The 18,138-nt window shown below is 42.8% G+C and overlaps 1 protein-coding gene across 10 annotated transcripts in view; it reads left to right on the top strand.

The window, feature by feature from the left end:
• Window positions 1-18,138, top strand: part of MET (MET proto-oncogene, receptor tyrosine kinase) — a 131,701-nt gene that overhangs the window by 82,937 nt on the left and 30,626 nt on the right. For all 10 annotated transcript variants that reach the window (XM_065556223.1, XM_065556235.1, XM_042843730.2 and 7 more), the window contains 4 exons: window positions 765-867; window positions 1,110-1,246; window positions 3,399-3,563; window positions 4,548-4,647. In XM_065556223.1, coding sequence (XP_065412295.1) covers window positions 765-867; window positions 1,110-1,246; window positions 3,399-3,563; window positions 4,548-4,647 — 505 coding nt within the window. The remainder of the gene's footprint in view (window positions 1-764; window positions 868-1,109; window positions 1,247-3,398; window positions 3,564-4,547; window positions 4,648-18,138) is intronic.

Genomic DNA, 18,138 nt, shown 5'->3' with positions numbered 1-18,138 from the left:
TCTCAGGGTCTTGCTAGATACATCACTACCCATCTAGTTCAAGACAGACAATGCCATGTATAGCCGCTGTTGCTATCTTAAGCTACGCAAAGATGTGCTCTTTTCTTTCTAATAGAGATGTCACTGCTATGCCATGATAACCCTGTCTCCTGAATAGTTTAACATGGCAAATAAAACAATGTAAGGAAAAGAAATTGATCATATATATATATATATATAATGTATTGATGCATATTGCCATCACATTCTAATTTATTTTTTCAGTAAGGTTTAAATTAAAACAAGAAGCTAACAGTTGTACATTTTTGCTGCCTGACAAAATTCAGATGTAAAGGGAAATTTTTAAAACAAAGTAACCATTACATGTATAAGATGCATTGGTTTTCTGTCACATGCTCAGTGTTTTCAGAAATATAATATTCAATATATCAACATAATTTTCCCTGGCTAAATACAAACACTACAGTGATGTGAAGTTTAGTGTGATACTAAAGAACTACATCCGAAGAAGTGGTATGTAGTCCACGAAAGCTTATGCTCTAATAAATTTGTTAGTCTCTAAGGTGTCACAAGTACTCCTGTTCTTTTTAAAGAACTACAGTTCATTAGATTGTTATTTCTAAAGTATCCATCACTCAGAGGGATTTATGATTTTTGTTTAGTATGGATGTTGTATTATTATAAGTTCATGTGACTCCATTTTCATATGAAATAGTCAGTCCAGAAAACAAAATAAAAACCATCTTGATCTTTATTTTTCAAAGGCTAGAATGCACTGTTGCTGCTGCAAAGAACCCCAGTTTTAATATAACCAGCAGTGTTTCAAGTGGACATGGCACATCTTCCTTCAACACATTTTCCTATGTGGTAAGCACTCTCATTAAAATTGTAGTGCCAAAATTAATTTAATTATTCATTAAAACAGGAGACAGGATACTGGACTAGATGGATCATGGATCTGACCCAGCACAACAATTCCTATGTTCCTATTTGCATCATTGTTGCCTCATTGAAGTGCTAAGAATATTATGATTGTATATTTTAATATCCCTTTTTAAAGATATTGAAGCACAATTTAATAAGATAAATTATTATTTTTACCCCTACAGAATCCTGTAATAACAAGTATCTCTCCCACCTATGGTCCCAAGTTTGGTGGAACATTATTAACATTATCAGGGAAATACTTAAAGAGTGGAAAATCCAGAGAGATTTATGTTGGTGGGAAACCATGCACCTTAAAAAGGTATTATATTCACAAGAGTGTGTTAGCTTTGTATTATGAACTGAGTTTGATTAAATGTTTTGGACATACAAAGTAAATGAACCCATCCCCTAATGCTATGTAGAAGTGGCACTGTAGTACATGTGCAGAGTATTTGAATGTGCTAGATTTCAGTTCCGGTGTAGTCCCTGTGCCCTACAGGTCAGGAGAAGATTTCACCTCTTCTGTAATGCGTACATTTCACTACAGCCCGAGAGGAAATAAAAAGGTGATGACAAGTGATGACAGCTCCTGACTGTATAAGAATTGCACACATCCTACTATTTTTGTCTGCCCCACCCCCACACCAACCCATTTGTTCATCTGGTCCATCTGTTATATCTTGTCTTTAAGACTGTAAGACCATTGAGGTATTTTCTATATGTTTGTACAGCATCTAGCACAGTGGGGCCCTGACCTGCTTGAGGCCTCTAAGGCCTCCCCCCTCACCAGGTCTTAGTTGACCCGGGTTCTGAGACTGGCTGCTTCAGGTTTTGTTTTGCTGTGTAGACATATTCTAAATGCTACCTCTGTATAATCATTAAATAATAATAGCTATAGGTTTTGGGCTGAGAAATATCATGAAGTTGCTGGCTATTTTGCTAATCTACAATAATAATATTTGTATTATTGTAGTGCTTAGCCCTAGTCATGGACCAGGACCCTGTTGTGCTAGGCGCTGTATAAACACTGATGTTGCAGTTATTGTTACATACACTGTGCCCAGTCCTATCCTTGGTTAAATGGGTGTGATGCATACTTCAGGTAATAGAAGTTGTACCCATTTTCTTTGGGGCAGAATTGGTCTAAATTTTGAGTTTTTCCACATGGTTATGGGAGAAACCTAACGGCAAAAACTTACACTCGTGGGACACATGAGAGAGCAATGGTCTATGAGTTAATGTACAGGACCCAGAGTCAGGAGGGCTGTATTTCATTCCTGGCTCTGACACTGATTTAATGTACATTCTTGACCAAGTCATTTGAGCTCTCTGAAATTCCATTTCCCAGTCTGTAAAATGAAGATACTTACCTTGCATGGAAGCAATTGGATCTAAGGTGCAAAGTATTGTATCATGTATGCTTTTTTTAAATTATGAGACTTGCTCAGGCAAAATAATGGCATACCTCCTCTGCAAATATGACTGCAGGAAGTAGGAAAAACACTTCAAAATAATGAAAATATTGTTGCCCATCAGGAGCCTGTTTCAGTTTGTTCAGGCAATGAGTTTGATTCTCCTCACACTCGTACTTGTTTTACACTAGTGTAACTCCACTGATTTTGGTTAAGTTACTCCTGAGTTTCATTGGTGTGAGTGAAAGTGATGAGCCTTACATCCACTGATCTCTCAAACTACTGAATACATAAAGGCACAAGTTGACTCTGACCTCCTCCCCCAGACAAACTCAGATAGCCGCCACTGCAGCCAAATCGCCACCACACAATTACAATATGGTCTTTTGTCCTTATTTTTTTTAGTATTGACCTTTGTTCATTCTTCCTTTACCTTTTGAAAGGCCCTGTGACCTGTGCTGGGTGACAAACAATTATCTTAGGCCACTTCCACATGTACACTATTAGGTGACTTTCAAAGCCTACTCAGTAAAAGCCCTTTGCCTCATTATTAAAGGCTATGGGCCAGATCCTCAAGTGATGTAAATTAGGAAAGATCCATCAGCTTCAGTGGTGCTACGGCAATTTACTACAGCTAAAGATCTGGCCGTGTGTGGCCATATATATGCAAGGTAGTTGGAATAGGCTTAAAATGCTAACATTCTCCAAGAGCAAAATCCCAGTTTAACGTCACAGAGCCTGTTTTTGGAGGGCCAGGATCATTATAGAGATTGTACAATGTCAGTCTTTTCTCATCAGAGCAGGACTGGAATGACAAGGATAAGGATATTTCAAAGACTGTTTAGCATAAATGACATTATTGTCTCATCCTCATCTCATGTTTATTTTTGAGGCCCTGATTCTGCAATGTGAATTGCTTGTTTGGACCCCAGTGGCAACTTGTGCTAGTGGATCCTCCTGCAAAATCAGGGCCTAATTTAGGATTGTGTTTTAAACAGATTATGTGATTTGTGATTATTGCAAGACAAGTTCCCTTCTTCTTCTGTAATTTCCTTTCAGTGAATCTGATAGTACTGTAGTGTGTTACACACCTGCACAAAGAATTCCATCGGAATATCCTGTTAAAATGGAGATTGATTTAGCTATTCGAGAAGCTAAGGGTCATTTTACGTACAAGGAAGACCCTATTGTTTTTAAAATTCATCCAGCTAAATCTTTTCTTAGGTGAGTAAACGTGTCTCATAGATACAGGAAAGTAATGAACGGGAGAATGACACCATTGGGCAAAAATCTATCAAGAGAAATTGGATGTTTTATCTCTAGCTGTCATGCCAATTGCTTTTATTATGGTCTGGTTGCAGAGAACAGATCATTTCCTTAGAAAGGTGAAGGGGTGGATTTTTCTGTCAATTTTTGAACATAATTTAACTTTGCTGCTGCTGAGTGTATCTTCGATGTCCAGCTGAACTACATGCATCTAGCTATTCTGTTCAGACATTCCATTGATTACAGTGGTAAATAATTGTAACATGACAGTTCAGTAAGATGCAGGGAAGTAAAGGGGTTCTAAGGCAGCACAACTCATTCATACATATGTTATATCTATTTTCACGATAATACTATTTTTGCGTGTGCATACATATAGAGCCCTGCGCAATACAAAATTTATATCTGCATCTGATTCGCGATCCACAAACATGGTCCACAGATATAAAGCACATATCTGCGGATTTGCAGGGCTGTGCTCAAGATAAATAATAATTAATAAATAATATTACTTATTATTTATCTAGAGCACAAACGTCTGTCTGCAAACAAGTCAGCAGTGAAAAGGAAAGCCTTTTTTAAGCTATGCTTTGCAAGCAATGTATAAAATACGCTAGCAAATACTTAGGAATTTTTTTTATCTTCCTTTAAAATGCACATTCCCTTTTTTTGTTCTGGTGTATCAGAAATTAAAAGCAATTATTCAGTTTTTTACATTTTTTTTCTCTTTTGTTCCTGTTTGTTTTTTATCTTGAGTGTGAAAGAAACTTAATTCCCAGAAATAAATATCACTACTATAAGCTATATTTCAGCTTGTATTTCCTATTCCGTTTGTATGTCTTTGATTTTGTTTCCATGCTGTAATTTGATCTAAAATATATTTGATTATATGGCTTTTTCTAGAAAATACAATAGTAATGATTCATTTTTAATTTTTACCAGTGGTGGAAGCACAATCACAGTTGATGGAAGCAACTTGAATTCAGTGTATCTTCCTCAGATGGTGATCACTGTACCTAAGCTAGGAAAGAACTTCACTGTGGTGAGTCAGCCTCCTGGATGATAAAATATCATCTCATCATCGTAATCTGAATGACTCTGTTCTCTTTGGTCAGCCTGGCTTGTTTGTACCTTGTACCTTGGGGGCTTGATCCTGCCCCCATTGGAGTCAACAGAAGTGTCACAAGGGAATTGGTCCTTGTGAGTAGAACTGGGCCCAGTGCCCCATTGTCAGAGCAGATAAGCCCAATCCTGCCAATTCAAGGGGGCTAGGCTACAAGTGGGCCTATAAAGGGCTGCCAGAGGGCAGGAAATGAGAGAGGGAAGAGAATGGGTGGGACCGGCTGTGTCTAGTTCCCTCGAGCAATGGGCCAGGTGCTCAGGGAAGCAGCCCTGGGGCTACTGCCCCAGGAAAGAAATAGAGGGGACCCCAAATTGGGAAGCTGCCAGGAGAAGGAGGGCCAGAGACCAGTGGAACCTGAAGCTGGGGGGAAAGGAGTGAGTTTAAAAGACTGTTTTCTATTATGGTACTTGGTTGGGGTCAGAAAATGAACCTTCCAAAAGGAGACTGGGCATAATAGTGAGTGTTTGGAAGCTGGGGAGAAGCCCCTCCTTGTTACAGGGAGGTTTTCCATTGACTCCGTTGGGAACAGGATCAGACCCGGATTTCATTATCTGCATAATTCTGATTGATTCTGCTACATACAATAAAGCTCAATGATCATTTGAAAACTAGATTTTTTTAAATCTGTTTAGCACTAATAATAATAATAATATCTTATAAAGGATGCTATAGAGGAGTTTTGCAATTTGAGAGCAATAAAATAGTGCAAAGTAAATAATTAAATAATAGGGACAGATTATGCTCTCATTGAAGCCAACTGCCAAACTGCCTTTGACTTTAATGGTGTGGGACTGGACCTGTGCTTGAGACATGAGTGATGATTCAACCCAAATTAAATTGCAAGTTAAATTGCAAAGCGCAGTTCAAAAAAGCAAACATAAAGATAAGCACAAATAAGAAATCACATCACGCTTTTTTTTTTTTTTTTTTTTTACATTTTAAATTAAATCATTGAAGAAGAATAAAACATTGGAGCCTGTTGCTATGCTCCCTGGGTTTTTGTGCTTCTGTACCGGCCTACCTCCTGTTGAGAGTTTCACTGCCAGTCATTCCGCCACCAGTCTCTGCCCCAAGATTTATTCCTCAAGGCATGTTCCACATTGCAAAGGGAGAAAGGGGGGGAGTTAATATTGACAGAGTCAGCACTCATATCCTGCAGGGTGTTACCAGATTTGCCCGTTATTTTGGGGTATGCTCATTTATTCGGGTTACTCTTCTGGGGGAGGAGGGGGTTCTGTAATTCTATCAATATACTGCTTGTATCATGTGTGTTTTCATATGGAGCTCTACTTCTCCCTTATGCAAATTCCCTTCCAATGGAGCTAACCTGCAGGACCTAGGTTCCCCAGGCCTGGGTTCCTCCAGCCCCAGAACTGGATGAACACACACACTTACATTAACAAAGCAAGTCTGAGTGGACCGGGTCAATCAGCACTTTCAAGCTGACCCCCTTATATGTCCCTGGACTCAATGGGCTGGATCAAGCAGCACTTTCAAGCTGCCACCCTTATGTGTCCTAGATTCAGCACGTCCCTATCCCCACTCTCACATCACAATTGTACTGGTAGTAACCTACTTGATGAGCAAACCCCACAATATTTTGAGCACTGCAGGGATCTTTACCTTAGGTAAAAGAAGCGTTGCTGCAGAGTAAATGGGGGGAGCTAAAAACACAAAAGAGTAAAGTTCAGCAAGAGAGAGAGAAGCAACCAGCTTAACCACAAAAGTTATTTATTGAATAATAGTGATAACTACACAAGGAGGGTGTGACAAAGTTCCTCCTCTAACTTGGTGGGTCCTGCGCTTATTGGCGGATTTTCTTGCCTCAGAGATTCATCATGTGGGTGGAGAACAGCCCAGAGACCTTCCCCTCTGGACGAACCCACAGTCCAGGTCAATTGGGAGGTTTGGGGGGAACCCGGGCCCACCCTCTATTCCGGGTTCCAGCCCAGGGCCCTGTGGACTGCAGCTGTCTATAGTGCCTCCTGTAACAGCTGCATGACAGCTACAACTCCCTGGGCTCCTTCCCCATGGCCTCCTCCAAACACCTTCCTTATTCTCACCACAGGACCTTCCTCCTGGTGTCTGGTAACACTTGTGCTCCTCAGTCCTCCAGCAGCACACCCTCTCACTCTCAGCTCCTTGCGCCTCTTGCTCCCAGCTCCTCACATTCTCGCACTACAAACTGAAGTGAGCTTCTTTTAAAACCCAGGTTTAGCCTGCCTTAATTGATTCTAGCAGCTTCTTCTTAATTGGCTCCAGGTGTCCTAATTAGCCTGCCTGCCTTAACTGGTTCTAGCAGGTTCCTGATTACTCTAGTGCAGCCTCTTCTCTGGTCACTCAGGGAACAGAAAACTACTCATCCAGTGACCAGTATATTTGCCCGCTACCAGACTCCTGTACCCCACTGGTCTGGGTCTGTCACATATCCCTCCCCCCTGCTCAACGCCAAGGGGTTGGGCAGCTTGGGACGCCAGACAATGCACACATGACAAGCCATCGGCGTTGCCATGACGGCTCCCTGCTCTGTGTTGCACATGGAACTGGAAAGGTTGGAAGGATAAGGACCATCTGGTCACCCTTGTGTTCTTCTCCTTGTTCCGCTGCATCCATTGAAGAGGGGCATGGTCGGTCACGAGGACAAATCTGCGCCCAAGCAGGTAGTAGCGCAATGTTTCCATGGCCCATTTTACAGTGAGGTATTCTCTCTCCACCACTGCATATTTTTGTTCCCTTGAAAGGAGTTTCCGACTGAGGTATAGAATTGGGTGTTCCTCCTCCCCGACCATCTGTGATAGAACGGCTCCCAACCCTACTTCCGATGCATCCGTCTGCAGGATAAACTCCTTGGTGAAATCAGGGGCTATCAGTACGGGGTTACTGCAGAGGGCAGTCCGTAGGTCTGTGAATGCTTCCTCTGCTGCGTCAGACCATCTCACCAGATCAGGTCCACGGGCTTTCACTAGATCTGTCAGAGGGCTTACCCTTGTGGCAAAGTGGGGGATAAATCGTCGGTAATACCCCACCACACCTAGGAACGCCCGGACTTGTTTCTTGCGACTTGGTCGGGGCCAAGTTTGGATGGCCTCTAACTTGTTCACTTGGGGTTTTACCAAACCTTTACCCACAATGTAGCCAAGATATTTGGCCTCTGTAAATCCTACAGCGCACTTGGCAGGGTTTGCTGTAAGGCCAGCTCACCTGAAGGTATTGAGGACTGCTTCCACCTTCTCCAGGTGGATTTCCCAGTCTGGGGTATGAATGACCACATCGTCCAAGTAGGCAGCAGCATAACTGTTATGCGGGCGTAATAGCTTGTCCATGAGGCACTGGAAGGTAGCTGGGGCCCCATGTAGTCCAAAAGGGAGGACAGTATATTGAAAAAGACCCTCTGGTGTAGAGAACGCAGTCTTTTCCTTTGCGTCTTCCGCAAGGGGAATCTGCCACTACCCCTTTGTCAAGTCTAGGGTAGTCGAGTACCGGGCATTACCCAGATGGTCCACTAGCTCATCTATGCGAGGTATGGGGTACGCGTCAAACTGGGATACTTCGTTTAGTCGCCGGAAGTCGTTGCAAAATCTTGTGGTGCCATCAGGTTTGGGCACCAGCGCAATTGGGCTGGACCACTGACTGTGGGATTCTTCGATGATCCCCAACGCCAGCATTTTTTTTACTTCTGCTTTTATTTCCTCCCTTTTTGCCGCTGGCACCCGATAGGGCCTCATTGTTACTCTGGCCCCAGGGTTCGTGGCGATGTGGTGCTATGTCTCGATTGTTCGACCCGGTTTTGTCGAGAACACATCTTGGTTCTGGAAGATCATCTCAGACACCTCATTCTTCTGGTCTGGTGTTAAATCGGGAGACACTCTTACCTGTTTGGAAGGCTTGTTTTCCTGGGTTAGGTCTTTTTGGACCGTTGTGCATGTCTCTTGTGCATGCCAGAGTTTCAGAAGGTTAACGTGATAAATCTGTTCTTGTTTTCTGCATCCTGGCTGCCGCACCTTGTAGGTTACTTCCCCCATGGGTTCAACCACCTCATAGGGCCCCTGCCATTGGGCCAGAAGCTTGCTTTCTGCCGTGGGTACCAACACCATAACCCGATCCCCTGGTTGGAACTGTCGCACTTTTGCCTGGCGATTGTAATGGGTTCGCTGGGCCTCCTGTGCCTTCTCCAAATGTTCCCGTACAATAGGGGTAACCTGGGCTATCCGGTCTCGCATCTGCATTACATGCTCTATTATATTTCTCACCTCATTGGGTTCCTCTTCCCAGATCTCTTTGTCGATATCTAGTATGCCACGGGGGTGACGCCCATATAATAACTCGAAAGGGGAAAACCCAGTTGAGGCCTGAGGTACCTCCCGGATAGCGAACATAAGATAGTGTTCCCTTGGATCTCGATTTTTACTGGGATGGTGGGGTAGTAGCTAACTGTCCCACGGACACATGTTATCCCCGTACGTTTAGCCTATAGCAGCTGACTACGCTTCACGAGCTTCCCTGAGATAAGCGTGATAGCACTCCCCGAATCAACCAGTGCCATGGTCCCTACCCCATTTAGTTTCACTGGTCTGGTATACATATGTGGGGTTAGAGAGACCCCCACAAGGTGGATTAGGGAGCATGGATCTGCCCAGTTCCCCAGGTTACACTGCATAGGCTCCTCAGCATTGGGACACTGTGCAGCTATGTGTCCCCACTCCCCACAGGCATAACATCTGTATGGAGCCCTAGGCGTTCCCCGGTCTCTTGGTTTGGGCAGTCTAACATCACGATCCTCTTCTCCCTCAGTGCTCCGACTCTTTGTGGCCTCTGATGGGCGTTCAGCCTCTCTCTTTTTCCACCTGGGCCCTCCTGATGGCCCAATCACCCGAACTTTAGGGCTTGGTGCTGCTAGTTTAACCTGGGGTGCCTCTTCCTTAACTGGTCGGGTCAGCTCCCTCGCTGTCCTTTGCCTCTCTACCAGGGCGACAACCTCGTCATAGGTGGAGGGTTCGTTCTGGCTTACCCAGGCACGAAGGTCTGGTGGTAGTCCCCTCATGTATCGGTCGATGACCAGAACTGCTAGTATCTCTTCCCAACTCCGGGACTCTGTTTGCAACCACTTTCGTGTGAGATGGATGAGGTCATACAATTGGGACCGCGGGGTTTTGTCTTCCTGATACTTCCAACCGTGATACTGCTGGGTCCGCACTGCTGTCATTACCCCAGATCTGGCCAGGATCTCTGCTTTCAGCTGGGGGTAGTCTGCCGCAGCCTCTTCAGGCAGATCATGGTAGGCCTTCTGGGCCTCCCCACACAGGAATGGGGCAAGGATGCCAGACCACTGATCTTGAGGCCAGGCCTCCCGTAAGGCTGTCCTCTCAAAGGCCAGAAGGTATGCCTCTACATCATCCTCCCATGTCATTTTCTGCAGCCAATGGCTGGCCCATATGAGCCGCGTCCCATCATGGCCGCGATTCAGCTCTGTAAGGGACTTTACCTGGTTTACCAGTTTCCGCAACATAGCTCGGTCTTGAGCAGCCTGGTCCATCAGCAGGCAATTAGTCTCTTGCTGCAGCCGCACTGCCTCCTGTTGGGCAGCTGCCTGGAAACGGGTAGCCTCCTGTTGGGCCGCCATAGCTCGTATCAGTGCCCGCACTACGTCATCCATTGTGGTGAAAAAAAATAAACCCTCTCCCTTTTTTGTTGTTGTTGTTTTGTTTTTTTAAATCACCCTCCTTCTTCCGCCACGCTGTGAACCCCAAGATCCTACCCTGACACCAGTGTGACAAAGTTACTCCTCTATCTTGGTGGGTCCTGCACTTATTGGTGGATTTTCTTGCCTCAGAAATTCACCATGTGGGTTGGGGAACAGCCCAGAGACCTTCCCCTCTGGAAGAACCCACAGTCCAGGTCAATTGGGAGGTTTGGGGGGAACCCAGGCCCACCCTCTATTCCGGGTTCCAGCCCAGGGCCCTGTGGACTGCAGCTGTCTATAGTGCCTCCTGTAACAGCTGCATGACAGCTACAACTCCCTGGGCTACTACCCCATGGCCTCCTCCAAACATCTTCCTTATTCTCACCACAGGACCTTCCTCCTGGTGTCTGATAACTCTTGTGCTCCTCAGCCCTCCAGCAGCACACCCTCTCACTCTCAGTTCCTTGCACCTCTTGCTCCCAGCTCCTCACACTCTCGCACTACAAACTGAAGTGAGCTTCTTTTAAAACCCAGGTTTAGCCTGCCTTAATTGATTCTAGCAGCTTCTTCTTAATTGGCTCCAGGTGCCCTAATTAGACTGCCTACCTTAACTGGTTCTAGCAGGTTCCTGATTACTCTAGTGCAGCCCCTTCTCTGGTTACTCAGGGAACAGAAAACTACTCCTCCAGTGACCAGTATATTTGCCCTCTACCAGACTCCTGTACCCCTCTGGTCTGGGTGTGTCACAAGGGCTAAACCAACATAACATACATTATTAAAGGTTAATACCTAAAGGTAGAAAGGAAAACAGAGAGAGAGAGGGAGGGATCTCACCCACTCCATGAGGCTTGAACTGGTTGGGTTCCCAGGTGATGGTGGTAGCTCAGGGTCCTGAGTGCTGGAGACAGGCAGAGCCCCCAGCATGATCAGTCAGGAGAAGCTGGAGTCCCAGTGGAACTGATGCATAGTTTGGGTCTAAGCATAAGAACACTTACTTGAACATAGTTAGGGGTTTTTGTAGAGAAACAACAATGGTTCAAGGGAGAACACTAGATTTGTTTATGCGTAAACTGATGACTCAAGGGTTTTCTTTAGACTAGACAATAGGAGCTGATCATTCTTGGCTATGGGTGGTGTTTTCTTCCAGGGAGCTCACAATGCAGCTAGGCTGCTTCAGTATTTTGGATATCAATCAGAGATTCATTACTAGAATTGGTCTGATAATTGCTGAGCTGTGTGGGCGGGCGTAGGTTCATTAACATCTGGAGCAGAGATTCCCACGATGCAGTGCTTCCCGGCTTTTCTGGTCCCAGAGTTCAATGCGGTTCTCTGTTCTTCATTCTGTATGCTAATCCCTGTCCCATCTTTCATGCCGATGAGGCTAGGGGAGTTGTCTCTGCCCTCCAGTCTGTATGCAAATGGAGATGTCTTAATCTTGTCACCCTTGTCAGGAGGGGTCTAGGTGTGTCCCAATGCCCTTCACTGCTCTCTGCAAGCCTTGTTTCTGATCAGTTTTGGTTCAAGCAGAGACTGGTGATGGGGGGGTGTCTTTCGTGAGTCAGACAGGCTGGATACTGCGCCCTGGTTCCCCAAGAACACAGAGCTGACTGGTAGCAAGTGGTTGGTGGCGCAGAGTGGGCTTGGCTGCTGCCTACCCCATCCCACATTGTGAACTTTGAGCCCTAAACTATGAGGAACACCCACAGAGGAGCTATTACTCTTCCTTCCATTTCCCTCAGCTAGGATCCAGAGCATCCAAGTGCCCTGCAAGTACATGACATAGAGCCACAGCTCCATGATGGGCAATATGTGTACACAGAAGTTGACTTCCCCCAGTAAGAGCTGCAGGAAGTGTTGGGCAGCCTGAAGTTTTAGGGAACACAGCCATTAGCTAGCTTTGGAGAGAGTTTGCTCTGCTCTGCCTGTTCTCCTCAGCCCTTTGAAGAAGTCAGTGTTTGAGCTGGTCAAAAATAATTAGCGGAATAGTTTTCCATCAGAAAATGCAGTTTTCTCAAAATCAAAATGTTTCATGACAAAATTTGTGACAGAAATCATTTAGGTTTTCTCATTTATTTTTTATGGCAGAACATTTAATTTCAGTAACATGAAAGTGTTTCATTTCAACTTTATCATTTTAATTTATTTCACTTAGACTTTCTTATATTCAGGTGTTAATTTTAATATTATATATACTGTATTTACTGTTTTACATTAAACATTATAACACTGACATTATCAAAACATTTCCCCATATTGTAAGAAAATAATTCCGCATTATTGAAATGAAACATTCTGATGTTTCCAAATTGAATATTTTCAGAATTTCTGTTCTATGATGTTGAAATTTTGACCCTTCCTTCCAAGTTAGATGGAAATCAGATTTTGAGAAGTTGGAATTTCCTTCCAAATGGAAATTCCATTTTCTGACCAGCTCTAGTTAGTTTCAAGAATAGCACTAGCTCTTCAGAGGCCTTGCATTCCCTGATGAAGAGCTCTTGTATGTCACAGCCCAAGCTGAGAATAGCAGGAAGAGATAGGCTCCTTCTTTCTTATGCGGTTATATAAAGGCTTTGTATAATCTGGCCTTACCATGTGGAAACGAATTTTGAGCTCATGTGCCTGCAAAACAAAGTCTTTTTAACCTCTGCAGTAAGTCTTATTAATGGATCTCTTCTGTCCCCTAAGCATTTGAGGTCAATATTTTCTCTTTGAAAGCCTATACTTTGCATTGATTCCCTAATAGCAAACAAGTGGTCATTTGGGAATTTTCTACTGTAGAGGTATGGCCCTCCCTCATCCCCATCCATTGATTCATACTCTTAAAGTCTTCTATAAAGGAATGTCCCATGGTGTCTGAGGTGCAAAATTAGGAAGTACTTAGATTTTTAGACAAACCCTCCTCTACCTCCACAGCCTGTAGAATAGACAGTTGTCACATCTATGATCCAATATGGATTTGTCCTGCTATCAGGCCAGGTATTTTGTGGCTTTTGCATTGTAACAGCATAAGATCATCTCTTTTCTCATTATTATTTTTTCATTTCAAGCATTTACAAAACTGGGCCCACAATATCTAGCCCCTTCCATTGGATAGCCTTGAGAACCTTTTAATTGCTCCCCTGTGATGCTGCTCTCTCTCTCTCTTGTCTATTCCCAGTCACCTCCCATGAGATTAAAGGAATAGTAGAAAAGCTTTCTCAGATTTGGGATATCTTGAATCTATCCGTGTTTGTAGTACCCGTCAAACCCAAAAGCCTGGGATCATGCGAGTCTAGGGTAGCTTTATGAGATAATGTTGGAGGTAACTTTGCTTGTTTATTCCATTCCATGGAAATCACAGAAGCTCATCATTTCCTCTCTTGAAGAACTTTCTGTCTGCCCCTAACAGATACTGAGGGTCAGATTCTCTAGCTGGATTACCTCAGTCACACACAGCGGCTGTAAGCCTGCCACAAATGCCCAGCAGAGAATTCCCTTGTTGGAGAGGAACTCCCTGCAGATGCTCATGGGCCCTGCATCTCTCCTGGTATATGGACTGTGCATGAGGGGCAAAAGGGAGGAGTGCTGAAGATACACCAATCCTCCAGTGATGTAGAGTCCATTAAAGACCCTAAGCCAGTAGTAGAACTGGTAGCAGCTGAAATTTATATTGAGGCCAGGTCTGGTCTTCAGAATCAGGAAGCCAGAATCGTGTAAGGCTGTAGCTGTGTCTATTGTTTGGTGCAGAGATCTGACAGCTTGGTGTTTGTACCATCTGGACTAGACACTCTTTTTCTGTGTTTTCATCCAATAAGACGACTAGAAGAGAAATAGGGGCAGATGCCCCTGAATCATTAATACCCACTGGTGCACCAGCCTAAACAGCAGCATCTGTCCTTGCAAAGGCTGGTGCATTCTGTGACAGATCTTCATGACCAACAGACCAAGTAAGGTTACCTCTTACGTTCTCACCAAGAGAGAAAATCCTGTTGAGATGGGAGACTGCACTCCCCAAGCCAGCCATTGAATTCCTATCCCTACCTCTCATTTTGTTGTCTACCAGATTACTGAGAAATCACCCTTTGGACTCTGAGATACAGATATCTAGGGGAACAGAAACAATATAAAAGTCTCCCAAATTGCTGTAGATCTCATCCATCTTTCATTCATCATTGGAAAACTCCAAAATTTTAGACTCTGTGTCAAAAGTGAAGTTCTCCTCTCTGCCCCTTCTGACCGTTTCAAATCACATTTGTCCCATGTTATCTGGGTCAGCTGCTGGGTGACCCCTTAAATGTGGAGAACGATTTCTGCTCTTTATCCTGTTGAAAAAAATCAAACTGTGGATTGAAGTTCAGGTTCTGTAAATCAAGCTTTCATTAATTGCCTCAGGAGTCACATTTTATGAAGGCAAAAATACATATCTTTAAGTGGTGAGTCAAATGGATTAAGTGAAGGGTCATTATTCTCTGTTGGGTAAACTTATTTGCTATATGCTTGTGAAACACTCCACATTTTTGGCATCTTTTCTTCCTCATTTTCTTCTGATGCAGTTTATAGTCACAAGCAGAACACAGGTTCAGCTTTTAAAGTAAATGTATTTTAAAACCTAATTAAATAAAAGTTAAAGGTGCTGCCTGATAGGCAGTATCTTAATTGAGTAGGCAATTGATTGAATTATAATTCTTTCCTTATAGATTCTCAATCCAATATTTCTTGAAAACTAAACCATCATATTCTTCAATTGCTAAAACCAATTTCAAGGTAAAAATGTCATGTCAAATCACGTAACAAAAAGGGCATTGCAAATAAGATTTATCTTGACCTTACCAATCAGTCACATTGCATCACCTCTAAAGAGTATTATTAGATTTTTATCGTTCTCTGAGAGCATCCTCTTCAGAGACTGGCCTGATAAAGTAGATGGCTTCAGAACCAATTCCAACAGATAGCCACAAACAAAGTTATGAATACCACTGCTATTGATTTAAAAGACATCACTATTGTACAGTAGATAAGATGTGTAATGAATTCACATTAATCAAATAAGTATAATGATTGCCTAAGACATATTTGGTTGTATAAATATATGTATTTTAGTGATGACTTGGTGACCAGCACAATGCTATAGGAATCTTTAAAAAGGATAGTCATAAATAAGGAAAAAATAGCTTGATTCTATATTTTCATCATACATTTGTTATTAACACATTGACTCAAATTATCTTCTAGGTCCAGAGCACATCCTCAGCTGGAGTAAATTGCTATGACGATTTACGTGAGCTCAGGATTTGAGCCCACCTTGTTTAATAGTTATTTTTAACAATTCATTTATACTAGGCTAGCCAGTTTAATATATATATTAGGGCGTGTTAGACTTGAGTTCATAGACTTGAGTTAAAAAGAGAATCCTACAACAATGTTCCATTGGGCCAAAGAAACTTGGCTACGTTGCAGGAGACGAGTGAGCTGGACCTGTTGGGGACCAGACAGAGATGGTAACCATTGGAACAATTTACCATGGGTCATGGTGGATTCTTCATCACTGACAATTTTTAAATCAAGATTAGAAGTTTTTCTAAAATATCTGCTCTACGAATTCTTCTACGGCCTGTGTTATACAGGAGGTCACACTAGATGATCACAATGGTCCCTTCTGACCTTGGAATCTATCATGAATTATTAACTCTCTGAATGCTCCTAGCCAGTTGAATTTGAAAAGACATTACAGGGAAGAAGGCACCTGCATGTAGTTAGATCTAGCTTGCTGTCAGTACTGACTTTTGGGCCTGTTCCTGCTACCACTGAAGTCGATGAGAGTTTCGCAGGCCCTTCAGTTAAAGCTTGACATGGCAAGGGGTAAAGCCCACACCTAAATATCTGAAGGGAGGCCCACAACAGCAACAAGAGAGAGAGAGAAGCACCCATTTAGAATATGTTCCTGTTACATCTGTTTGCATTAATCTTCAGCATCCCAGATTGTCTTAGCAGCAAGAAAAGCTATCTCCTTTCTCCCTACAGCATGCACCCAAATTTAGTTTTGAAATTCTGCTCTGCCTTAGTCTGATCCGTAAATCAGAAAGAAGGGGGTCTGAGCAGGATTTAAAACTCAGATCTCCATGCACAGGAAAATGGGCAATATAGCAACACGGGAACCACCACTGGTCAAAAAATAAGGGGAATTTAAAATGTATCCTGTTAAATTCTGAGCAGCTCTCGTTGGGACATTTCTGCCACCTGTTGGTTTTTCAGAAGGACACCAGAATAGTTCTTTAAAAAAATCAAAGAAACTTGTAACTACTAGAGAAACTGGGGCATTTCACTGCAGAACTGAAGTTCAATAAGTGTTATACTGTTGGTTAAAATACAGTTTTCACGCCAACAGCAGGTCACCTTGTGACCAGGGAGCCAAGTAACAAATGCAACTGAAATATAGAAAAGATAATAGTTTAGTTGTACTATAAAATTATGGTGCCTGATTCTACCGTCTGTTGCACCCCAGAGATCACACTGGTGTTAACAGGAATGTGTAGGTATATCTGAAGGCAGAGTATGGTCCATAAAACCAAATAGCTCTTAGTTACATGGGTGCAATTCCTATTATCTTCAGTGAGAGCTGCAGCCATTTTACTGAGATCAGAATTGGGCCCATAATCCGTAGCTAAGTAAAACTTGTAGTACAGATTTAAAACTCCAGTGTTCCTTTCCAGATCCTTAAAAGTATGTTTTGCTTGGCAGGGCTAAGATTTCGCACTGTTATGTATGAAAACATGAATTATTGTGGTGATAAGAAAAAGTGCTGATCTATAGACAGATAATTTAATCCCACTTTTCAAGCTAATGTGAGTAAATAGCTTTAACCATTATTATACTAATTTGATATAGAACTAAATTGTACTGCATTAACTTGGTAAGAAAGAAACAAATGGAAATTAATTTCAAGGCAACATTCAGATTGGATTTTATAATGAGAACCAATATAACTAAAAAGGAGTATTTTGGCTCTATTTATATATACAGAGTTATTCAACAGTAATATTGGTATTCTAAAAAGAACAAGGAGTATTTGTGGCACCTTAGAGACTAACAAATTTATTTGGGCATAAGCTTTCGTGGGCTAAAACCCAGTTCATTGGATGCATGCAGTGGAAAATATAATAGGAAGATATATATACCCAGAGAACATGAAAAAATGGGTATTGCCATACCAACTACAATAAGACTAATCAATTAAGGTGGGCTATTATCAGCAGGAGAAAAAAAACTTTTGTAGTTATAATGAGGATGGCCCATTTCCAACAGTTGACAAGAAGGTGTGAGTAACAGTAGGGGGAAAATTAGCATGGGGAAATAGTTTATACGTTGTGTATAAACTCCCACTCCCAGTCTTTATTCAAGCCTAATTTAATGGTGTCCAGTTTGCAAATTAATTCCAATTCTGCAGTTTCTCTTTGGAGTCTGTTTTTGAAGTTTTTTTGTTGGAGTATTGTGACTTTTAGGTCTGTGGGGTGGCTGTAGGGAGACCAGATAGCAAGTGTGAAAACTTGGGGTGCAGGGTAGGGTGGGGTGGTAATAGGCACCTATATAAGACAAAGCCCTGAATAATGGGACTGTCCCTATAAAATCAGGACATCTGGTCACCCTAGCTGGTAGTGCTAAGAACCATCATTAATGTTCCAACTGTCAGCCATGCTACAGACAAGTATAGTCTCTATGAGGTGGCTGCTGAGCTGGAGGGTGCAGTGCACTTG

This window comes from Chrysemys picta, chromosome 1, assembly GCF_011386835.1.
Source record: "Chrysemys picta bellii isolate R12L10 chromosome 1, ASM1138683v2, whole genome shotgun sequence".
Classification (NCBI taxonomy): Eukaryota; Metazoa; Chordata; order Testudines; family Emydidae; genus Chrysemys; species Chrysemys picta.
Note: the sequence above shows the minus strand (reverse complement) of the source record. Positions and strands in the feature narration are given on the sequence as shown.